Here is a 25,533-nt window from a genome sequence, read left to right on the forward strand (position 1 = left end):
ATGTTGGTTTTAGGTGTTTGGAGATGGGAGGGAGAGTAAAAACAGGAAAGAAGGACGGGTGGGCTGGATAACCTGGAAATAGTGGTAGAAAAATGCTGTTATAAACTTGTAGATGTGACCAGTGCTATCATTTCATAGAAATATAAGCAGTCCTATAGCACACTATGTCTTTTGGTGACTAAAGACCTCAAAGAGTCAGTAGGAGACTCCTGAAGGGCAGTCGGATGTTCCAGCTGCTTTCCCGTACAGACTAATGTCAGCTCTTTAAATAGCATGTTTTCTAAGATGGGGCTTTAAAATGAAGTTTAGATTCTTCCTGTCTCCTAGGTATCGCTGGTATTATGTAAGGGTTCCCAAACCCCCCTGTGATGTGCATACAGGACTGCTGGAGAGCAGTGAGATAGGGCTTTAAGTCTTACCCTAGACAGACAGCAGGGACTGACTGTGTTAGTGACAAATGATCAGGATTAACAGAGGGCTTACTTATGTTTTAATTAACACCTTAAAAGTTTTGAACTAGATCAGTTGGCGAGTGTATTTTTTATCTATATATCATAATATTATGGCTTGCTCAAATCCCTTTTGTCAGGTGAATTTATTAGTGATTTAAATAAAAGTATGTTTTTGGAAAGCTTTGTAAGTTTTCTTTCTTTTTGTTTTAAAGTTGTGGTTAAGATAGACCTCTCCTTTTCTGCTGACAGTGACACATAATATTCTTTTATTTTAAAAGACTCCAAACGCATTCTTACTTGACTTCATAGCAGACCGTATGTGTTAAGCGACATTTGTTCTTAAAATGCATGGTCTCTGTATTTTGAAGCAGGAGAATCTCATTTCAAAACTATCATGTCTGATTGACTAGGTGTGCTCTATCTTTTTATAGTTCTTTAGCACAATTAAATTGTGTTTTTCTCTATCTCTTTTTTTCAAGGGTCTGAAGAGCCCTCCGGAGAGCCTCAATGATCTTGGTGCCTTTGAGAGCCTTCGGGTCCCTGGAAAGGTATTGATCTACATGTGTGGTTGGCGTTTCATGTCCCCAAGAACAGACTTCCTGCCCCTGGGTACTAATTGCTTCTCTGTGAAGTGCTGCTTCCCACAGCAGGTGGTTGCTGTGATAAGCTAAATGATTCTTTTGCTTTCATTGTGTGGGGATGCAGTATGATTCACCAGGAAAGCAAAAACTGCAAAATTAATAAAGGTAGGGTTTATTATATCTAATTCTTTGCTTGAGAACAGATATATATGTATATTTCTACTTACCTTTTTTTTTTTTTTTGCTGTAATTTGAAGACGTCAAGTAAAATAATTTATTACCCACTTTTTCATGCCGTAGCATTCCAAACCCCAAAGTATATTTAATTATGTTTTTCCTTTGGTCAGGGAATTTTGATAAACAAGTGAGAACCACCTTATAATAAGTCTGCTATATTTCAGATTTTAGTCCCCTAATATTCCTGCGAGCATCTCAGTTTACAAGTTTCATGCATGCCACTTGAAAGCTAGCTGGCTTTCCCCTGGAGAACCGTCAGCTGTTGTTAACCCTGCTGCCACTGGTTGTGGGTTGCCGCTGCTGCTGAGAGCGTGGTATGAATCACAGCTCTGCCACACATAAAGGCTTTCAGATGATTTTAATTTGAGGATTATGGCGGGGGGTGGGGTTTTGCCTTTTTATTTTTTTTAAACAGCTGGGGACTGAACCCAGTGTTTCAGATTAGTGAAAGCATGTTTTAAAAATGAAAAATACTAATTTGAAATGAGCATTTAAGAATAACCCTTTCATTTACTATAAAAGTAGTTTATGTGAAGCACAGAAAACAGTACCTGGTAAAATATTACATGCTACCTAGGCATGCTTACCAGGCAACTGTTCTGTAGGTGAATTAACCCCCAGTCCCTGAGCACCGTAATTAAAAGTACGTCTCGGTTTGCTGTGTCTGGCATCCCCACACAAGAAGCTTTCTTTTCCCTTCTAGAAATTTCTTTTTACATATTTTCATATCTTTATTTTTATTATATGGGGTTATATAAAGGGCATTTTCATACAACTTTATACTGTACTTGGATCACATTTCTCTTCATACTTCATTATCTGCCCACTCTGAGCCCTCACCCTCCTTAGTAGTCCCTTTGTTAGCTTCTGCTTTCATGTCATTTGTATGCACCTGGTTTTATGTATTTATAGCGTCTAGGACCTGTAAATGAGAGAGAATATACCACGATTGTCTTTGAGACTGAGTTCCTTGCTTAATATGATGATTATGTCTATATTTCTGTAAATTACATAATGGCTGGAGAAAATTCTATTATGTAGAAAAGCACATTTCCTTCCTTCATTCCTCGTTGTTGGAAACCTCTGCTGGTGTCCTAGCTTAGCTACAGTACTCGAGTCCCATTGCAGTAAGCCCTGGTGTACAGTGTATGGGGCCTGGTTGCCAGGAGTCTTGTGGGCAGATGCACAGGGATTGTACATGGGATGCCGTGGATGGCCAGTGTTTAGTTAATCACTGATGGGCTGGTTTCCATTCCCAGCAGCAGTTTACATCCTTGTCAGCGTAAGTGCTGTTTCCTTAATGCAGGGTTTTCCTTGCTCCATTATCTGAGGCTCCTCACACCCCAGTGTCAGTTCCTACCTCTTTCAGACACTTTCACCAGTGAAGGAAGTTTTATACTTACTGCTCAATCTTCATGTGAGTTCAGTATAATAAAGTACTAACAATCCTTTTGCATGAAGTAGTTCAGACAAAGACTTAGTTATTGCGACACACACACTCTATCTTATTAAATGGATGTGGAACAGTTAGGAAATAAGGACTAACCATCCATCCTAACTGATAAAAAAGTTGTCTTTATCTATGTGGTGGATTAAAAAGATGTTTATACACTGTGGACATACCTTAAATTTGAATGTATTACATGTTTTAGAATCAGTGTCAGGTTGATGAGGGAATTTCATTAAAAATACATGAATTTCTTGATAGGAATGGTCTGTTGTCTTTAAACCCCAAGACCTGGTGTTTTTGTGATAGTGGTGGCAGTGGATTTATAAGTCATTCTTATGGACTCTTTACTGGTAGAGTGTATAGTCTGGGGGTCAGAAGATCACCAAGTGAAAGTGGTCCAGGGGACTGTTATGTCCTTGTCAGACTGCAGTGGTCTTTTGGGCACATACTGAGGAGTTTCTAGGTTGTAAAGTAATGAATAGAAAGTGGTGCTTGTGGGCTGAGCTGCAGCTAGCCTTATGATATGAACGCTCCCAAGAGCCTCATGTTTATTTGTTCTCTGCTAACTGGCAGCTTCACAAGAACTAGGGGCTGTAGGGCGGCTGCTATCTCTCCAAGCAGATCTACACACACAAGAGTCGTGCAGTCCAGGGTGGTGATGCTCCAGCTGGTAGATTTGAGTTTGGTGTGAGTTGGGCTCACAGTCACTACTGAGTGGGGCAGAGTGCATGCGCTCTTAACTTAACCACATATAGTAAGTGATTTCTATACTGTTGCTTTAAAATTAATGTGTGGAGCTTAGTGCTTGATCAATTGAAATTTGCTGTCTTCAAAAACTGATCTTAAGTTTTTCAGATAGTGAAAGCATTTTTAAAAATGGAAACTACTAATTTGAAATGAGTATTTTAAAATAACCCCTTTGTTTACTATAAAAGTAGCATGTGAGATGCACAGAAAATATTCTAGAAATACTTTACAAATTCTAGAAAAATATTACAGAAACTCCCAGCATTGTGAAGGATGACATTTTCTTCTTGTAGTCTCCCTGTGAATTTTAGTAACAGTTTTGAAAATTGACTATATGGTAGACATGCTGTAGAACTGGCAGCTGCGCAGTGAAAAGGCAAGGATGTCCCCCAGGCTGCAGCTTTGCTCCTGTAACATTCACATGGGGGTGGCTGTAAATTAGGACAAGACCTTGAAGGACAGAGGTGACAAGATGACCTCAGCCAGGCTGAGCTGCTTCATCTGAAGTGTCTCCTGCTGTTGTGGTACCACAGAGCTATATGCATTGGAGATGGTTTTGAAACTTGGATTATGAATTCAGTAATCTATCTGTGTCCTGCACAAACATCATGACCAAGAAAACAAGTTGGGGAGGAAAGGGTTTATTCGGCTTACACTTCCATACTGCTGTTCATCACCAAAGGAAGTCAGGACTGGAACTCAAGCAGGTCAGGAAGCAGGAGCTGATGCAGAGGCCATGGAGGGATGGTCTTTACTGGCTTGCTTCCCCTGGCTTGCTCAGCCTGCTCTCTTATAAAACCCAAGACTACCAGCCCAGAGAGGGTCCCACCCACAAGGGGCCTTCCCCCTTGATCACTAATTGAGAAAATGCCTTACAGTTGGATCTCATGGAGGCATTTCCCCAACTGAAGCTCCTTTCTCTGTGATACCCCCAGCTGTGTCAAGTTGGCACAAAACTAGCCAGTACAATCTGTTACATGGAAACACAGTATAATTATTACTAGGGTTAAAGCTATTCGGTGGTGGCTTAAGATGAATATGCTATTTATTCTACTTAAGCCATTTCAATGCTGTGAAGAAACATTTAAATACTTCCACCTAATGCGTTACCACACTCAGCAGTATATAGGTAGAACACTGAAAATAATCCCTTCTGCTCAAGAATGAGTTCATTTTTTTTCTTTTTAATGCTGGTAACATTATGAACCCCAAAGTATATTTATGTTTTTCCTTTGGGCAGAAAATTAGAATAACAAATGAAACTCACCTTACATTGTCTGATAGATTTTAATCCCCTAAAATTCTCGGGAACATCCCAGTTTACAAGTTTAATGCATGAGTACTTTTCTTTTTTCTTTGTCATAATATCTTTCTCATTGGAAGAAGGAACTGTAAAGTGGAAGACAGACTTGGATTAGCTTGAGTTGTGATATTGGAAGGCTCTACAGTAAGCCAGTGTATGTGGGAGTGGGTTATTAGGCTGGATCACACTGTGGCTAGTTAGGTTAAAAAGGATTAATATTTGCAATTTCCATGCTGGTTCAGCTCCCTAGGAAAACGAGGGCGGGGAAGAGGAGAACGGTTTGTCTGTCGAGCTGTCTGATGAGCCAGAGGCTCTTGTTTTATTTTTTATTATTTTAATTGTATATTTTGAGACTAGTGTAAGGTCTAAGGAGAAACCTTGGACATCATATGCATGGCGCTGGAGACCAAGGAGTGGTTCAAAAGCAGGGTCCTAGATCTGATGAGGAAAGGTGAGGGGTGTCTGTCTGTGTTTGTTACACAGGGGTGAAGTCCTGGCTGCTGATTAAGAAGACACATTCATGACGTGGAGAAACAGAGAAGCTGTATGTTTGAGGGACGTTTAGAAAGCAGAATCCAAAAAAAAGGGGGGGGGGGAAGAAAAGAAAAGAAAGCAGAGTCCAAGATTCAGGGTTTGCTAGATATGAACAGGGAAAGCCCAAGAAGCCCCGAGGCTGGAGGGGCTGCGATGCTCCTCTCAGCATAGACCTTGTTCTTCTAAGCGGATCTAAGAGCCGAGAAAACACAGGGAGGGCGCGCATGGCACTTTACTGTCTGACTCCCTGAATGTGCTGTGTGCTCTCCAGTATTAGCATCCCAGTAGTGGCAGACAGTGTGTCATGGAAGCTGAGCATTATTTTTAAAGAGAGTTTAAAAGTTTTAAGGTTTCCAATGTTATTATCGTCAATGTTTTTCATACAGTAAATACATGAAAATATGTTAAAATCCCAGACTTGGGTTTACATTTTAACAAAAGAAATTGATACGAATATTTGGCAAAGGGTCAAGAAAAAAATTTATGACTTCTGATTTTTGTGATTTATAAGTAGATCAATGTAGTACATTTCTATGGTTGAAATCAGTTTTTATTCATTACTTACTTTTTCCATAAAGTGATTAAAATGTTTTTATTACCTAATCTTATTTCAGGTATGGGTTAAAATAGTCATACTTTAATATCCCTTGCACAAGTGTTCATAAATCATTTACTTGTAGCCTTCTTTCAAATTGTAATGTAACCAGTACTCCACTAGATGGCACTTTAAACCTGATGAAAACAGGGTAGGCATTTACAGCCTGCTTTACTTACACAGAAACAAACTGAGAAAGCCGCTACATTTCATAGATTGTTATTGTTGTTCTAGTGGGAATATAAGAAATGTACCATTTTTCCACGTAATCAGACATATGGCAGTTCATTATAATCTTATGTGGTACATGGTTTGAGGGACCTGAGATCTGAGAATAGGTTTGCATTATATAATTAGTTTGAATTGTTTCTTTTGGAAGTAGATCAACCCTATATCTATTTGTTCAGTGATTTATGACTTTAATAATACTGATCAAATATTGAAAACCATATATTTTTTCTTGTTCACTGTATATAGATTTTGGCAACTAAATTTATTAATTTTTTGCTTTCAATTAGGGCTCTAACAGGATGTTAGCTTTACGAGACCACAGCAGTTGTAACTGTCATTTCTGCCCTGCCATCTTGACTGATGAAAAGATGCTAACAGTTAAAACACACACAAGACAAGAGAGCAGACAGGAAATGTATGCTTAGAGGAACAAAATCTCTCCTCCTCATCCTTCTAACACACTCAGTCTGTCTGTCTCTCTGTCTCTGTCTATCTGTCTCTCTTAGCTTCCTGCCCTCTAGGTAGAGAATCAAGCATGTGTAAACTGTGATCTAATATGAGAGACGTTGGGGTTCCAGGATTTATTCTATTAATTTTCTGCAGTTTTGATAGTGACCTATGAACTGAGGGATTCATGTCAGTTTGCATTATATAATTAGTTTGAATAGCTACCTAAAATTGAGTGCTATGTGTATAAGGTGCTGTTTGTGCTGACTTTAGTTGTGAGGGGGGCAGTTACAACTAGTTACTTATGGATTAGGTTTTGGGCTCAATCAGTATGGAGTTTTGGATAATTTGAAATTACCAAAATGCAAAGCTTGTAGTTGTTTTATTTTTTCCTTAAACACAGATGAATTCCCTAAGAAGTGACCCTGTGATGTGAAATTGTTTTTTAAAATGACCATTTCGTTCCTTAGAAACCGTAAATATCTTGGAAATGTTCTCCTCACATCCTTCATTTGAGGGCTTGCTTTGTTTTATGGATTTGAATCCCCATAAAACCTTTTGTTTTTATGTTGAGATTAAAAGTAGCCCGGCTAAAGCAGAAATACTGACTGAAATATCTGTTACGAATCTTTTTCTTCACTTCTCATAAAGCTACATCCGCAGTCTACGTTTTCTGTGTGTTTGTTCCTGTAGCGTTATCTACCTCCGAGATAATCGAATGGAGGAGCAGCTAGGTGGTAATGTAGTCAATGTGCTGCGTGTGAGACCGGGAAATAGCCTCTAAACAGCAAGTTCCCTGCCAGGTTGCTCAAATAAGCCAGGCTGCTTTATTCCCTTAATAAAATATTGAACATCGATGCTTACTTTTGATACTGTGTCTGGTACAATGGCATATGTTATTTACTTTCATTAGAGGAAAACATAATTCTAACACCTATACATGTATGTATGTCTGTACATACCCGTGGTTTACAAGTCCCAATTGTTGCCTTGCTTCTTATGGCTTCCTAGTGTTTTCATGCCATGTTTTTGTTTTTCAAATCAAGGCTCTTTATTGCTTGATTCTGCATCACAATTTCATAATTGCATTTTGTTCTGGTCCTCGCTTTAAACTTGGATTTCTCTGTGTTCTTCTGTCTTCTGAATTTCTCTTTCCTCCCTGGGGTTGAGAGCACTTGTGCGCTGGTCTTTTGTCTCCTTTCTTCCCTCCGCTCTGCTGGCCTTGCTGTTTATTTGTTCATCAGGCTCTTTAGTCACTGCTGGAGGGCAAGGCCGATTTTTACTCAGCCCTGGCTGTGCTGTGGAGGAGAGTTTTACATGTGGAGAATAAAATCAACATTTGCTCCATGCGGCTCCACTGACCGAGGGTCGGTATCAGAGCCTGTGAAGCAGGCTATCAAGCCTAAGTGATGGCACCGTGGGCCCAAGTGTTCTTGTGCTTTCTCGGCTTTCGTTTCCTCTGTCTGCAGTTGGATCCACGACTTTGTCTCTTTCCAGCTTTAACTATGAGATGCGTTGATGTACATTTTCTGTATTTTAGTGACTGACCGTTTTGTTGCATTTTTATAGCATTTACTTGTTGGCAAATTAGTTTTGGATTTTCACATTTTAAAGAGCTTTTACAGTGCACTAATCTTAATACTCATTTAATTATACTCTGTAACTATAAAATAAATCCTTAAATACTTCATTAATAATATAACAGTTGGCAAGACTGAACTGTTTATTTCAAAATTTACCTGACCTATCTCATTATTGTAACCTCTTTTTTCTTAACATGTTTTAATATGCCGTAAAGGGTTTTATTTGGATCTAGTTTTTTCTGTTTGCCTTAAAATTTTTATAGGGAGTCTTTTGTTCATTTTGTATATAAAATATCTCATACTTATGAACTACCCTGTTGATTCTATTTTAGATACAGAATTGCATATTTTTGTACATCTCTAATGCTAGGCAGTGAGTTTTTAACTCTAGCAAAATTATGCAACAGTTATATTAAAATATGCAGTGTAGCTGTTTGTGTTTATTTTTCTCATTTACATACAGAAAATACTCTTACATTTTTGTGATTTCTCATTAATAGAAGCATTATGAGTTTATGGACCATGGTGCTTACCACAACTGTCTTTGTCTCATATTTCTTTTGACTATCCCTCCCTGTTAAATTACAGAATGCCCTGTAATTGTTCCTGGAGTGCTGTGGATCTGGGCACTGCACAGCATCACGATGTAGTTCCCAGTGTGGCTGGGACTAAGCAGGCGGCCTGCTGAGGGAGGAAGTGTGTAGGGAGGGATGAGGTGGAAGGAAGCAGTGCCTGGCAGGCTGCACATGCAGCAGCTGCAAGAGACACAGTCTCTTCCAAGCAGTATGAATGAGCTCAGATGTGCATTTCACAGAGAAGTCACTAGATGGGCTGGAAGGAGGGCTGTTTTATTGGGATGCAGTGATGTATCAGGGTATCTGGGTCCACAAAAGTGTTAACGGGAGAAAGACCACTGTCACAAATCATCAAGGCCAAACTAATTAAAGCAAGCAATTAGTTAAAGCAAGCTTTTTTATTTGTGTACACAAGCTGCCTCCTCCTAAGGTGGGGATTGAGAGGTCAGACTTGGGTGTGAGGAAGACAAGGGTTTGTTTGTTTGTTTGTTTGTTTATGTATATAGCGCAGGGTTTCTAAATCAAGGATTTGGTGGGTTACTAGAACAGAACATAAGCATAGCATGTTAGCCATAAGGGCCTGCTGAAACAGAGACATGATTACAAGTGGTCGTGACAACAGGTAGTCATAGCAGGGTAGCCATAACAACCCTTTTGAAACCAAGTTAGGGTTGCAAGATGGTAATTAATTTTTGAAACAAAGTTATGATTGCCATTCCTGGACCGGGCAGAAGGGAGCCATTTGTAGTTATGGTTACAAGGAGGGTATAGCCGCATCCTTGAGAAACAGAGTTTTAATCATAAACTGGAATGCACTTAGTGTGTCTTTACTATAAGATGGCTTTTAAGCCTAAGGTTGAGGCATGCTGGTTGTTGAGAGGCCCTCACTGTATGCTCTGCCTTTTCCTGCCTTGCTCCATTTGTCTCTGCCCTTCACTTAGGATTGTCCCATTAGAGTATGAAGTGCTCCATGTTGGTTCCTCGTGCTCTCGGATGCTGACTGAATAGATCTCTAGGAAGGACTGGCATCTGACCTTTGTATGCTTACACAGATTGTAATGGTTTTATAAACCCATCATATTTTTGAAATGTACATTTGTGAGATTTTTAAATGAAATCACATTTTCCCTTTGGCAATTTTAATAACTTTAAAGCGGATGAAAAAATAGGTTTGAAGAGGCTAAATCAAATTTCCAAGGTTGTAGAGATGCAACTAAAGCTGGAGTGTCTTTGCCTTCAGGTCAGCCCGCCTGTCCTGGGTTGCAGGAGAGCATCAACATGCTGTTGTGTGCTGTAATGTGCTAGTTACACCCTGAAGATGAGAGGGTCGCTTGATCATTGCACGCCTTTGAGGTTTTGGACTTAGCTAGCTACAAATGATAGTTTCCAATTTAGTAACGTTCAACATTTCTTTTTGAATGGTACCAACTGCATTTATTTGATTGTGGTGCTTAGGTGACATCACACTCTTGAAACTTGTATTTGAGATGCCAGTGCCTTTTTAAGGGAAGGAGGTTTATGAGAAAACTCTGAGTTCTCTTTCTAGTTCATCCTTCTCACTTTATATTTGCATTTAATGGGTGGAGGCTGCCTGTCTTCCACAGGTGGTGTGGGTTTCACCACCCCACAAGTTGAGCACCTACTGTCCGTGGTGCTAAGTGGATAACTTCCTTTTCCCATCCCCTGCTGCTCCAGGAGTGCTGTTCTCATTGTGTCAATGGTAGGGGGTTTTGTTGTTGTTGTTGTTATTTATTTATTTATTTATTTATTTGGTTGGTTGGTTATGTGTGTGTTCAGGTCCATGTACACGGTCACTTGGGTATATAGAGTCCAGAGGCCATTCTTCAGGAGCCCTCCACCGTATTTTTGAGACTAGATCTCTCACTTATGCCTTGGATTGTAGGCTGGACAAGATGGCTAGAGAGCCCAAGAACTAGCCTGTCTCTACCTCCCCATTGCTGAGATTACTGGAGCAAACTCACGTCCTGTGGGTTCTGGGAATTAAATTGAACTTCCCAGGCTTATGAAGAAGACAACTGAGCCATTGCCAGGCCCAGGATGCTGTACTCATGCTATACTCATGGTACCTATCACATCATACTGTTATCCAGAATACTCATGTCTTTGCCCCTTTCTGTTAGGATATTTTGTAAATTGAGTTTGATGTACAGGGTTGACTTTTTTTTTTTTAAATGCCTGTGTTCTCTTGTTGAATACTTTAAAATTCAAATGTTATCTTGTTCTTTTAAGTTTCAACATAGTATTCTGACACATTTAGCTTGAATTTACAATAGGAGTTAATTCTATAGTTTATAATTTTAAAAATATAAATTATGGTTAAAAGATATCAAAGCAAGTTATTTTTTAATAAATAAAATGACCTCAATAAGTCATAGAACATCACTCTATGTTCTAGTTGGCTGATACATTTTGTGATAATTTTGTTATTTATTTAGTGATGATTTGAGCTGATGAGATGGGTCAGTGGATAAAGGCACTTACCACAAATGCTGACATGAGTTAGATCTCTGGGGCCCACATGGTGGAAGGAGGGAACCAACTTCTGCATGGAGTTTCCTGTCCTGCACATGTATGCCACAGTGCACCCTCCAAACAAGTCAATAAGCTTAGTGCTGCTTTATTAAAATGTTTGCTAAGCATTACACTAATGATTATAAGGATTTTAAATAACTGCTTCTTTTTTATACTTAAATATATTTGATACTAACTTTGGAGAGAGGAATGGCTACGTTGTTCTATGTTTATAACAGCTGAGGGGCTCCTGGCAGTTGATAGCTATTGGGAGGAGGATTCATTTTCCTTAAGAGTATAGCACAGGCTCTTCAGAAAGCACACATCTAAGCGTATTTGTGCAACACAAATTGGATGGGATGGGTTTAAAATATAAAGCGATTACAAAGTTGGACAGATGAGAAAGAATTCGATGGGTCTGGAAGGAGTTGGGAGAACACTGAATGGGATTAAAGCACATTATATGGAATTCTCAAAGAACTAATTAAAAATAGCATTTTTTGTTTTGCTGTTGTTAAGACTGGGTCTTTGGTTTTTCTTAGAGACTTACTGGATAGCTCAGGCTGACCTTAACCTCAAGAGCTTCCTGCCTCAGCCTCCCAAATTTTAGAATTATCAGCATTTGTACCATACCTATCTTAGTGTAGTATCATTTTGATTAGCCAGTGTGGGAAGAAGTAGATATCTAAGTTGAGATTTTTCTAGTTAACCAAGGGATTGTCAAATAATACAATGAAATTGCATAGTGTAAAGACAGTAATATTAGGGATAGGCATCTGTCTGTCACGTTTCTTTAGACGAAATGCATGGAAGCCCATTCTGTGCTTTGGGAACAAAGACTTTGTTTGGTACACAGTCAGAATTGCATCGTTCATACACTTTGGAGGAGCATCATAGAATACAGGATGCAACTTGTAAACCTGTTCTTGAGCTGGATGCTTAGCTCCCCTTTCTCTGTGGTTCCTACCAGAGTCAGATGCTCGCTGCACAGTTCCAGTACTGGCTGTGTTCCAGGGGTCATTGAGACGGTGTTTTGTTATGTGCAGTCAGACAGATTTTAGAATATTATTGATGTGATAAAATGTGAGTCTGTGATGTGTCCTTATGATAGATCTAGGTAGTTGCTTGCATGTCAATTAAACATGTAAATTCTTTTAGCCTTCCTGGCATACAAACAGTTCAAAATACAATCTGATTTCTTTTTTCTTCCTTTCAGTTGAAAAGCAGTGTTTTAGTGTTTGTCTATTTTCTAGTTTTCTGGTTTCTAAGTAGTTTGTGTTCTTGGTCAGAATGGTTCTCAGAAGGTATGTGACTGAAGGTACAAGATCATTTGTTTCTATGCAGATGGAATCTTAACACTTATATGTGCTGTAATTAAGACTTTAATTTTTTTTTTTTTGTCTTTTTATTTTTTAAGGAGGAATTCAGGGAGCTTCGAGAACAGCCAAGCGACCCTCAAGCTGAGCAAGAGTTGATTAATAGCATTGAACAAGTCTATTTTTCTGCGGATCCATTTGATATTGTTAAATATGAGCTGGAGGTAAAAGGGAACTTTGATTAAAACACATCTAAAGCTCATTTCCTCAGTGCATACGAATGAATTTGTGAGATCTAAAGTTTGGAGGGAACTAATATTTTTTTAATAACACTAACAGGTCTGTGATTATCACAATATGAACTTAATGAACTGTCAGCCCATGTTATTAAGTGCACCTTCAGAGTACTGGTTACAGAAGTACTTCTGTGCCCTTGGTATTTGCTACTATGCAGCATGTTGCTATACTGCTTCTCTGTACGTTCATATTACCAAAATTCATTTAAAAATGCTAACTAAAATAAAATTAAAATGTAATTACTTAAAATGTAAAATAAATGCTTAGGAAAGCTTTGTGGGACTTTTTGTCTGACTGTAGATGTACAGCCTGCTTTCAGTCTCCTTTATAGCCAGGATTACAACCATGCCACTACAAGCTTAGCTAGAGTACTGACTCTTGGTCGTGAATGTGTATTGTGCTGAGAAGCCTTCTGTACAAAACTGTCTGAATGCTGACAGTAATAAACTTATGGGGTCTTCAGATGAAGAGTCAGAATAGCAAAATGAGTTTTAAGCTTGGGATCTGTTTCCTCATATTCCCAATTCCATGTGTTTTTTACTATTTCTTCATGGTGACTTAATTTAAAGTGTTGCCTGTCACCACAACATTCAGTCTATTTATAATATTCCTGAGGTGGGAAATCTGCATTGAAATATCTTATAGTAAGGTTAGCAGGTAAACTATATGAGATCTGTGTTAGAGCCTTTTCTGACTGTCTCTGCCAGGTGGCCCAGCGAGTATGGGTTTCTGGAGCTAGAGTAGCAGCTGTGGCTGTGGCTGTAGCAAGGCTGGACAAGGTCGAAAGCCAAGGGCCATGTAAAACACATACTTAGGCTTGTGTGACTGGAGCTGGGTGACAGCGTGGAAGCATTGGAGGACAGTGGGTGGGGCACTGCCGCACGTGCACTCTATAGCTCTAGTTAGAAGGGTTCTGGGAGTCAGATTGAATGCAACAAGTTCATTCCTCATTTACAATTGTTTTGCTATAGAAGCTTCCTCCTGTTCTCAATCTGCAAGAGTTAGAGGAGTACAGAGACAAATTAAAGCAACAACAATCTGCAGTAAGTAAAAGCATTTCTTTCTTTCTGGTAAAACTGTGCATGAAAACAGAGATGTCGTATTCACAGAGAAATGACATGCACACATCCTGTTGTCTATCGTGACTCAGATGACGCATTTATACTGTCTCATGCCTCTGTTTTTCTAGTTGATACTTCTAGGGAGTGAGATTCTCTCAGGTCCTTAGATGTGACCAAAGAGCTTAGAGCAGATGTCATAGCCTTCCTAATACTGTGATGCTTTAATTCAGTTCCACATGGTAGAGTGGCCCCGAAATACTTTATAAATGTAATTTTGCTTTTGTTATGAATTATAATTTAAATATGTGATATGTGACCCTTGTGAAAGTGACGTTCTTCTCCCAAGGCGGGGCGTCGTGGCGCACAGGTCGTGCCTCTCTGACTTGGAGCTTGCTTTCTGAGCACCTCTAACAGGTGCCTGAAGTGCTGTATATGATGCTCCTACCCATGATTTTGTAGTGGAGCATTTTTTAATCTCACAATAAAAGTCACACTTAATAGTTGAAATAAATATATGTAAAGAAAATATAGAACCAAGATTGAGAAAGTCACAGTTGTCACTACATAACTATGACAATGAGTAGCTTATTGAACTTCACTGACTCTTGTACTTGTAAAATGGTAGGTGTACTGTAAAGAACACATAGCCTCAGCGGCCATTTTTCCCAAAGCTGTGGAAGTTGCCCGCCAGAGGGAACTAACTATGCACCTCACTGTATGTTTGCCTAGCCCAGCTTGGTGCTAGATGTCATGCGTGCTTGAAGAGGCCCCTAAAGCTTAAGAGCTTTGTGTTTGTAATCGTTGTAGTATTAACCTGTGCACATTAAGAATTATTCACGGAGTTGAAGAACAAACCTTACCTAGTTCATAGCATTCCAACCAACCAACAAACCCAAAACGAACCAAAGAGAAAATTTGTGTATTTTTAGCTCTTCATAGTAGGACCAAGTGCCTTGTTTGTTTTCTTACATGGTGCAAGCAGTTTCTTCTCCCCATATGTTAATTACCTCTATAAATTTAGTTAACTAAAATTTGCCTTAAAGCATTCATTCATCTTTCCAAGTCAGATCCTTTGTTATGCTTTTCTTTCTGTTTGTTAAACAGGTAACGAAGCACATATCCCTCACATTCATATGACCATTTATTGAGTTTCTAGGATTGTGTCTATGCTAATTTATACTACCTTCATAGTCTAGGTTAATGTTTTCAAGATGACCATTCCAGTAGTTTTAGAAGTTACCAGGGGCAATTTGTATTATTGGCTGAGGTTTGAAATAAATAGTATAGTGGAAAGTGTGAGACTTTTTCATTATCCTATTTGATTGTATGTTCTTACAGGTCTCTAAAAAAGTGGCAGATTTGATTCTTGAAAAGCAGCCTGCTTATGTAAAGGTAAGATACTCTTTGCTGCTTGTTATAGTAAAATTTAAAACTGATTGAGTAACTTATTTGAAACTTAAAATATTAACTGTTTTCTTTTCTCGTAGTGTGTGCATGTGTATGCATGTGTGTATTTGTATATTTGTGACATTTTTACCAAATTAACCAATGAAAGTTGCTTTCATGAGCTTTGTAACAAATGTATAGATTAGTAATTCAGCAGTCTGGGTCATTGTAAAAGTATGTTGCTGTTGGAACTACATCTATAGCTGGATCTCTGTCCTCACCAGAAACAGAGCTGTAGACTGGAGAGGTGGCTCAGTGGCTTTGAATGCTTAAGGCGTGGGCATGAGTCTGGATCCTAGTACCCATGAGAACAGTTGGGTGTGTTTTATGTGTGTGTGTGCCTCAGTGCTGTGTAGTTGGAGATAGAAGGATCACTGGAGCTTGCTGGCTGGTCTCAGTGAGAGACCCTGTCTAAAAGGAAGAAAGCGGAGTGATAGAGCAAGACACCCAGTGTCCTCTGTATGCTACACAGGTCTCATAGTGCACACTGGAATGGGGCTAGGAGAAAAGCCTTCAGGATTCATGGAAGCCCCGTAGCAAACAGAAATCAGATTTGTCATATCCCTAATTAGTTTGTAAAGTTTTGTTGGCAGAAACATATATAAATGTATGCATTATTGGTTTGTATTCCTGCATGAAATAGATTGGTTTAGATTTCCTTACAAACAGTACTAAATATTTTGTCATCTGTCATTGTGGAAATCAATTGGAAGTAGGTATTTTAAACTATTTTTCATGCAAAATACTAGCAGTTTTCAAGTTTCTTTGTTACTAGTTTGTTTTTAAAGCCGGCTTTTATTTAGTCTTTGCTAGAATGTCATAGCAGTAGGAGGAAAGCAAAGGTCTGAGACAGTAGTCTGTCTGTATCTATTCTTCCCGCAGGAACTTGAAAGAGTCACATCACTGCAGACAGGTCTTCAGTTGGCTGCTGTCATCTGCACAAATGGGAGGAGGTATTACTTTCTATGGCTTTGCTCTCTAAGCTCAAACTATCTCAAGAGCTACTGTGAGATCTACCATTGATGCTGTGTCTTTAATGTGTAGAGTACCTTTCAGTAATCAGACATATCTAAAAATTGCAACAGATCTCCTTGCACACTATTTGTAGTGAAGAACCAGTGAGACCCACCTCTCTTCTCTGCTATAGGCTGTTATTGTCACATACAATAGAAACAGATGACTAAAAAACAAGAAAAAGAGCGCCTTTAATTCCAGCATTCGGTAGGCAGAGGCAGGCATATTTAGCCAGGGCTATACAGAGAAACCCTGTCTTGAAAAACAAAGGAAAGGAAAACAAAACAAAAAAAAAAAAAAAAAAAGAAAGAAAGAAAGAAAAGAAAAGAAAAGAAAAGAAAAGAAAAGAAAAGAAAAGAAAAAGAAAAAGAAAAAGAAATAGCAAACATTACATAACGGAGTGCCAGATTTTTAATTACTAGATCTACAAGTAATAACATTATTCTGTGAACTTTTATACTGTTTTGAGATGCCTATTTATTCATGTATGTATATATACATATGCATGCATGTATATATATATATTTATATATTATTATTATTATTATTATTATTTTACTTATGCACTTTACATCCTGCTCACTGCCCACCTCCTGGCCACCCCCTCTCATGGTCCTTCCCCAATCCTTCCTCCCTCTCTCCTTGTCCTCTGAGATGGTGGTGGCCCCCTGGGTATCCGTCTGACCCTGGCACTTCAGGTCTCTGTGAGGCTAGGTGCATCCTGTCTCACTGAGGCCAGACGAGGCAGCACAGCTAGAAGAACATATCCCACAGACGGGCAACAGCTTTTGGGATAGATCCCACTCCAGTTTTTCGGGTCTCCCATGAAGACTAAGCTGCACATCTGCTACATATGTGCAGGGAGTCCTAGGTCCAGCCTGGGTATGTTCTTTGGTTAGTGGTTCAGTCTCTGAGAGTCCCAAGGATCTAGGTTAGTTGACTCCATTGGTCTTCCTGTGGAGTTCCTATCTCCTTTGGGGCCCACAATCCTTTCTATTCTTCCATAAGAGTCCAGAAGCTCCAGTTCCTGTTTGGCTGCATCTGTCTGAATCAGCTGCTGGGTGGAGCCTCTCAGAGGACAGCCATGCTACACTCCTGTCTGCAAGCATAACAGAGTATTATTAATAGTGTCAGGGATTGGGGCTTGTCTATGGGATGGGTCTCAAATTGGTCGGTCATTGGTTGGCCATTCCCCCAGTCTCTGCTCCATCCCCCATGCCTGCATTTCTTGTAGACATGATACATTTGGGGTTGAAAGTTCTGTGGGTGGGTTGGTGTCCCTGTTGCTCCATTGGGATCCCTAATGGGCTATAGGAGGTGGCTTTTTCAGGTTTCATATCCCCAATGCTTTAAGTCATAGCTAAGGTCATCCCCGTTGATTCTTGGGCACCTCCCTTATCCCAGGTCTCTGTCTTATCCTGGAGATGCTCCCCACCTCCCCACCCCTGTTAGTTTCAGATTTCTATTCATTCTCATGGTCACCTGGCTTTCTCTCCTGTCCTTCCTCACACTTGATCCTGAGTCCCCCATTTTCCTTCCCATTCCCTCTCCCACCCAGTTCTCTCTCTCCATCCCTCCTTTGACTATTTTATTCCCCCTTCTAAGTGAGATTCAAGCATCCTTGCTTATGTCTTCCATCTTGTGTAGCTTCTTTGGGTCTGTGGTATGTAGAATGGCTATCCTATATTTTATGGCTTATAAGTGAGTATATGCCATGTGTGTCCTTTTGGGACAGGGTTATCATCTCACAATGATATGTTCAAGATGCCTATTCTTAATCTCTGTATTTTGAGTGGCATGAGCAATTGATGGGTTGGCATCAGTTCACCACCACATGCTCCTCCTTTCAGTAACCTAGGTCTCTGGCTCATTGATTGCCTAACTGCTGTGTTTTCACACTGTTGTTCACATCCACAGGCACTTGAATATTGCAAAGGAAGGTTTTACTCAGGCTAGCTTAGGCCTTCTTGCAAATCAAAGGAAGCGTCAGTTGCTAATTGGACTTCTGAAGTCGCTGAGAACCATAAAAACATTGGTATGTATGAGTCCCTTTTTCAATAATACAACTTGCGGACTAGAAATGGTTCAGCAGTTAAGAGCTCAAACTGCTCAACTAGAAGACCTGGGTTCAGTTTCCAGCACCCACTTCAGGTGGCTCACCGCTGCCTATGATGCTACGCCCCTTGTGGTGTAGAACCTCTAGCTTCATCGGGCACCTGCACTTACATGCTCTTCTCACCTCCTGCTGCTGCATACACACAATTTAAAATAATAAAAATAAGTCTTTAAAAAGTTATTTTTGTAATTGAAACAGATTTGACTTTTTTTGTTTTTTTTTTTTCAGCAAAGAACTGACATACGCTTAAGTGAAATGCTGGAGGTCAGTGACCAAACTGTACATTTCTTAATTAACGCTAAACTAATGTCACAAAGACAAATCACAGAGGACAGACTGCTGATCTGTGGTTTTCTTTGATCGATATCCGCTATAAGGAGAATATTTAACAAGAAAGGTACTTGAGCCTTTTTTGTCAACATATATTTCATTTGGAAAATGAACTTTGATTTGGAAACATTTATTTTGTAGTAGTATTTGCATGCCGGTTTTAGACTTCTGATTGTATCCAAACAATCAAGTAAAATTTCCCAATTAACATATAGAAGTTAATTGTGAGATGGGTAATATTTTCCTTATATTTGGTATCTCATACAGTAATCTGTTTCCTAAGTCACCCATCTGCTTTCTTTGAAAATTTTTGTTGGCGTAGGTTTTCCTAAAGCATAATGACGTATTAAATATTATAGGAAACTTATACCTGGTCTCCTTGGGGTAGGTGCTCTTAGCATCCCTAGTGGTTGAATTATTTCTGTTGGATTTAACTGTAAGCATCAGGAAATACTTTTGAAGTTTTCTGTATAACCAGTGTTACTTCTGTACCATAACTAATAAACTAGAGTCTGAGATATCTATTGAAAATACTCAGTTGAAATTAAATTACTATTTGGGTAACAGCATGTTCTGAAGTTACTAAGTTAGTTAGTTACTATGACAGAACCCCCAGGAAAATAAACTTCTGGGAGGAAGATCCCCTCAGGGTTTCAAAGGTTTCAGTTCATGGCCACGGGGTCTGTTGGGTGTAAGCCTGTGACAGAGGACCTAAAGTAGCAGCGCTTCCCTCACCTCTTCATGGTAGGAAGGGAAGAGGGGTGACGAGCGGAGGAGCTGGCGGGGTTCAGCACTCCTCAGGGGCACATCCAGTGACCGGCCTCCTTCCTTAGGGACACTTCTTGTAGGCTGCATTGCAAGCTGCTCACCAAGCCTCTGTCACATACATTTTTGGGGGACAGTCAATTTTAAGCAATGCAGTTAATCAATATTTGTTCAGAAATATTTATTGATTATATGGTAGTAAAACATTTCATCCTGCGAACAGGATGCAGACTTTTGGCACATCTTATAGATGCATCATAAGAAACTACTCTACCTGGTAGAGAGAGGTTCCCTGGGAGCAGCTCCTGCCCCTCTCAGTGGTGCTGGCAGGCTCTGTGCCAAGTATTGTTGCACAGCTTCCTCTCCCCATAGATTTCAGGCCTGAGCTTAGTTGCCTCTAAATTTGCCTGCTTTGCTACTTGTCAGTCATTAGTGTTCTGATCTTTGTTTAAGAGATAAATTGTTAGCAAATCAATAGCAGTGCGTTTCTATCAGGCTTTCTAAGCACTTGTTTTTAGTTAATGGCTTTCCTTCTGTCTTAAGGAAGAGGACTATCCAGGAGCTATTCAGCTGTGCCTAGAATGTCAGAAGGCTGCCAGCACTTTTAAACACTACAGCTGTATAAGGTATGGCAGTATATACATTTTAACCTGATTCAGTAGGGGTTTTTTTGTTTGATTGATTGGTTTGTTGGTTGGTTGGTTTTTTTTTTGAGACAGGGTTTCTCTGTATAGCCCTCCCTGTCTTGGAACTGACTCTGTAGACCAGGCTGGCCTCTGCCTCCCAAGTGCTGGGATTAAAGGCGTGCACCACCACTGCCCAGCCGATTCAGTAGTTTTTATTTAGGAATTGCTCAACATATGATGTTAATAATAAGCATATGAAGTTCTTGATTTAATGTTTGTGTTCCTAAACGGGCATTACAGTAAAATACCTAACAGCTGTTAAGGTATGCAAGAGCACAGGCTTTTCAGTCCTGCCTCTTCAAACTCTTTCATGTTCTTTCCAGTCTCAGTGTTGCCATTTTTATACAATACTATAGGATCATAGGTGAGAGTCAATCTGCTCTCATCTTCTTTGCATCTCTTGGGGACTATTGGTCACTGTAGAAATATTGAAGTATTATTGCAGCTTGTATTAAAGGTCCAATTGTTTCAAGTGGGTGGTTTTCTAGAAAATTTAAATATTATTTCAAGTTTATATAATAATGGTTTGTGGTATTTAATGATTGTGTTTTATCTTTTGTTAAAGAAGATCCTTAAAAATATACAATACTAAACTGCCTTCCATTATTTACTGTCATTATTAAAAAGCTGGACAACAACATTGACGTGAAACTAGGTTATCTAAGTGAATACAGAATTACCTCCAGTATGTTGACTGTACTCAGGAGTTCCCTTCCTCCCCTTTCTCTCCACTCATTTTTAATACTTTTACCTTGCTGGGAAGTGAACCCAGGGCTTGGGCAGATCCTTGGAAACTTCTGACGTGTTCTGAGTTCTGGAAAAAAACATAGAGCATCCATTTAGGTTTTTTTTTTTTCCTTTTTACCTGTTGTGGTGGTGAAATCTTGGCTTTGGGGGTTAGATCATTGAAACTGCTGTGCATTTTCTAAGTGTTTATATCAGGAGATGGGGAGCCACACACAGTGTAGTCAGTACAGATCCTTGGTGTGCTCTTACCTGGGGTAGCTGGAATTTGTGTGCAAGGCTCACACACTGCAAGCACCGATCTCACTCTCCTTTAGGAGTCGCCTTTGGGGGTCTTCTAGGAGAACCTGGAGGAAAATGGGGTAGGGGGTGAGTTAGGCCAAAATAAAAGGGTCATGGATGAGAAATTCCTGCACTACAAGTGAAGGCTCAGCTTTAGAAAAGCCAGGAAAATTGAAGATTGAGAATATCTGTTGGATTTATTTACATCAACAGAGAAGTTATGGCCAACCATTTTGGGGTCAGATTTAGGGAGTGTTGGCTGAAGTGTAGGTGTAAAATGGGAAACTTTTGTGAAAAACATGGAATTAAGAAAAGAGGGACTTGAATATTTGAAACTTGATAGGAAAGAGTGAGAAATGGAAAGTAAAATAGAAGATAAAATGCCAAGAGTTTGCAAGGGTTGACTTTGCAAAGGTCACTGTCTATTACAGGAGGAAGGATGAATACAGAATTTGGTGGCAGGAAATTGAAAAAGCTGCCTAACTGTGATGAAACTATACTTTCTATTAATTAAGAGTTCTATTTTAGTTATGCTAAAGTAAATGTCTTATATAAGGATTTGGCTGTAAAATGTCTAAAAGTAAGTCAGATTGGGGCTTTTTACATTCATCAAGGAGTTCCTCTCAAGAACTTTTATATTAATGACTGTTTTGATACGAGGAGGTGTTATCAGACATGAAATTGAAAGTGATATGAATGACAGTATACATTAATAATTGCTTTATCTTAGATGGTGCAGTATTTAAAAAGTAGACATTGTTTGTGTACATGAATGAGTGGCGTGAGGTAAGGAGAAAGGCTTGTCTTTCTCTAGAGATGGGTAGAAGTTCCCACAGGTCATTGTGTATCACAGGAAAGCCGTGGTAGTGTGAGCTCACCTTAGGATCCCTAAGAAAGTTGCTGAATGGAGCAGGGTGTGCACCCTGTGACTATGTAAACGTGCAGCATTGGCTGTGGCCTGCCGGAGCCCCTCTCTGGGTTGCAGTGGCATAGTTTGCTTTGTCCTGCCTAGCTCGGCCACTGTACAGTTTCCCATTGTCTCTTTATGGTGCTCCTTCTTCCTACAAACATACATTTCTTTCTTTTAAAAAAAAATTCTCCCTTTTGAGGATGATTTATACTTTTATGTATTTAGTTATATATTTATGGAGTATAAAGTGATATTATGATTTTCCTAAATAGTATGGAGTGATTAAAATCAAGCCAGCTAACCTGTTGTGACCTCAAATACTTAGTTTTCTGTGATAAGAACATTTGAGTTTTATTTTTACAGCAATATTGAAATAAAGCATTCTTGGTTACTTGGAGCCTCAGTGTTTTGTGCAGCAGATCTCTAAATGCAGACCTTGCTCTGTTACTTGTATCCTGTGCTTCATGTCTCATGATGATCCTGTGAATTCCCAGTTTTTTTACCACCAGAGAATCAGTGAAAAACAATTTGACATTCGGCTAATCTTAGGAGTAATATTTAATTTACAATTAAATCTCCATATTCAAATTTTAAGTAGTTTATCTTTCATTTTTGTTGAGTACTAGAGAATCATTAATACTTTCTTTGTAATTATTTATTTGCCTGCCTGCCTCTGCTTACTCCCTACCTCTCTCTCTCTCTCTCTCTCTCTCTCCCCCCTGCTCCCCCCACCCCCTCCCCTCCCCTCCCCTCGTCTCCCCTCCTCTTCTCTTCTCTTCTCTTCTCTTCTCTTCTCTTCTCTTCTCTTCTCTTCTCTTCTCTTCTCTTCCTCCCCCGTTACCCTCCCTCCCCCTCCCCTCCCCTCCCCTCCCCCTCCCCTTCCCTCTCCCTACCCCCTCCCCCACCCCCCCTCTCCCCCACCCCCCCCTCTCCCCCACTCTCCCTCTCCTTCTCCCTCTCCCTCTCCCTTTCTCGGCAAGGGTGGCCTGGAACTTGATGTGTATGTAAATTGATCTCAGTGATCACTGAGATCTGATTAGCTTTGCTTCCCTAGTGCTAGGACTGAAGTTGTATGCCACCACACCTGCCCCCAAGTACAAAAATCTTTAAGAGAACTACTTCATGATATAGAACATTTCTGTATTCTGATTTTTTTTTTAAATTTCAGTTGTGGTTCATCTTAACCATGGACCTGCTTGGTCCTGTCTTACTTTGGCCTTGGTTGGTTGCAGGTTCTAGTCACCTGACTCCTTTATTTGAAGTAAAAGGAAAGCTTGGGGTTGAGCAAGGTCAGTGGTCTACAAGGCTTATGTGGCCTAGGGACAACTTCCAGTTAACTCTTAAACGTCTGAAAGCAGGAAAACCAGAATTTGCACATTTGCTTTTAAATAAGAAAACAGTGGCCATGTGTAGGAGGCCTTACATCTCTAGTTTAACACTTGCTGTTCCAAGTGATAGTTGAGGCACTCAGTTGGTTACAGAATGAAAGGTAACAAAGAGGTAACTCTTCTGTTTCTTGCATCTTTGTTGAGATGTTGAGCTGTTTCAGTATCTTTAATCAAATAAACCTTGATACCACTTTTGTTCACTTTATGACTGACAGAGAACCTCTGCAATGTTATTGGAAAATTATTGAGTTGATTGACACGGAGTCATTTAGTTGGAATTTACTGGGAATATGATTCAGAATGAATTATGTTAAAATGTATCTGAATGAAGTATTTATTTTTCACTTGAAATTTACCTAAATTAGTTTCAAGGAAAGTTATCCCAAAAGTCGTAACTACTTTATTACTTTTTATTTCATTGGAGAGAAACTTCTTGACAGACCCTCAGAGCACTGTGTATTGGGCTGGAGAGCATGAGTTGTCAGAACTACTTTGTTGAGCATTGTACTTTTACCATAAATAATTTTTAAAGTATCCTTTATTTTTTTCCTCAAGATATGATGTTGACAGTTTTATGAATTTAAGTTACACAGTAAATGTCCACAGCTTTTAGCGGTGTACACATATATGCTAAGGACTTCGCTTCTTTGTTTTCCCAAATTTGCTAGAATTAAGAATCCATACAGTTTGGAGATGTTTGGCTATTTAGCATTCTTAGAAGTGGACTCCAAGCTTTGTGCTGATGTGTTTGAAGTTAAGCAGAGGGTTTGGGTATAGAGGTGTGATTATAGCTAAAGCCATCCCATTCGTTCTGCTGTGGTCTAGGCATGTCTGCTTTAGGAGATTGTGTAGATGCTTCGTGGTATCTCGGGTTGGCTTCATTTCACAGTATTTGGTCTTCTTTGAGATCTGTGGGTAAATTTTCTTTGCCATGTGTAGATTAGAACCCTTGGAACAGGCTCTAAGCTAAGCATACTGTTAATTTTCATGGAGTATGGGTATTAACTACTAATTTAGAATTCCATTTATTTACAATTATTTTAAAGGTTTTAGAACTTGGTGAGGCCAATATACAAAGATGTGATAATTGAGAAACAGATATTCAGGAAACATTAGAGCTGCAAGCAGTTTTTTGAGTTAGCCTACCTTATAGAGCAAAGTGATGTCCAGAGATCTTATGGAAATTGACTCAAAACACTGGCTTGTAACTACCAGACCAGGCAAAGTGCAATACAATGCTGTTATCTTTGTACTATATTGTCTTTGTATCATCAAATTTGTATAAAGGTTTTCTTTATTTTCAGCCTTCTTAAGACCAATTTTTGTTTGTTTGTGTGTGTGTGTGTGTGTGTGTGTGTGTGTGTGTGTGTGTGCGTCATGCACTAGAGCAGTCACATAAGCACTTAATTAGTTATTTATGGATACGTTATCTTTACATTTTTCTCTAGTGATGCCCAGACTCAGCAGAGGCATTTAGTTCATTCTCTTGAGCTTGCAGATAGCTTTTAAAAGCTTTTAGCCTTCTGTCTTAGAACTAGTGACTTTTTAAAAAGCATAATGTAGCTTTTATTTATCAAAATGTTTATGGGTAATTCTTTTGAATATATTCTGATTAATTGACTAAAGTGGCTTGAACTTACATTTCTAGCTGATACCTAAGGCCTTCTTTAAAAGCTGCACATCTAATGCCTACTCCTTCATCACTAATCTCTCTCTGTGTGTTTAGTTAGCAGTCAATTGTGGTCAAGCTGCAGTTGTATATTTTGAGAGCCTTTTTAATAAAATGAAATTGGTTTCTAGATTTTATGTTTATAGTGTTCTACATGCTAAGAAAGAGAATGATGTAACTGTAAATAATAACTGCTATAAAAGCAGCCAGAGTTACAGTTTTACAAATAAACAACTGTTTTT

At 39.3% G+C, this 25,533-nt stretch overlaps 1 protein-coding gene across 3 annotated transcripts in view; it reads left to right on the top strand.

Annotated features, from left to right (window-relative positions):
• Positions 1-25,533, top strand: part of Vps50 (VPS50 EARP/GARPII complex subunit) — a 105,139-nt gene that overhangs the window by 5,545 nt on the left and 74,061 nt on the right. For all 3 annotated transcript variants that reach the window (NM_001167750.1, NM_024260.5, NM_001167751.1), the window contains exons 2-9: positions 932-1,000; positions 12,685-12,807; positions 13,852-13,923; positions 15,280-15,333; positions 16,270-16,340; positions 18,319-18,436; positions 18,746-18,781; positions 20,156-20,238. In NM_001167750.1, coding sequence (NP_001161222.1) covers positions 932-1,000; positions 12,685-12,807; positions 13,852-13,923; positions 15,280-15,333; positions 16,270-16,340; positions 18,319-18,436; positions 18,746-18,781; positions 20,156-20,238 — 626 coding nt within the window. The remainder of the gene's footprint in view (positions 1-931; positions 1,001-12,684; positions 12,808-13,851; positions 13,924-15,279; positions 15,334-16,269; positions 16,341-18,318; positions 18,437-18,745; positions 18,782-20,155; positions 20,239-25,533) is intronic.

The sequence above is a fragment of the Mus musculus genome, chromosome 6 (genome assembly GCF_000001635.26).
Source record: "Mus musculus strain C57BL/6J chromosome 6, GRCm38.p6 C57BL/6J".
NCBI lineage: Eukaryota > Metazoa > Chordata > Mammalia > Rodentia > Muridae > Mus > Mus musculus.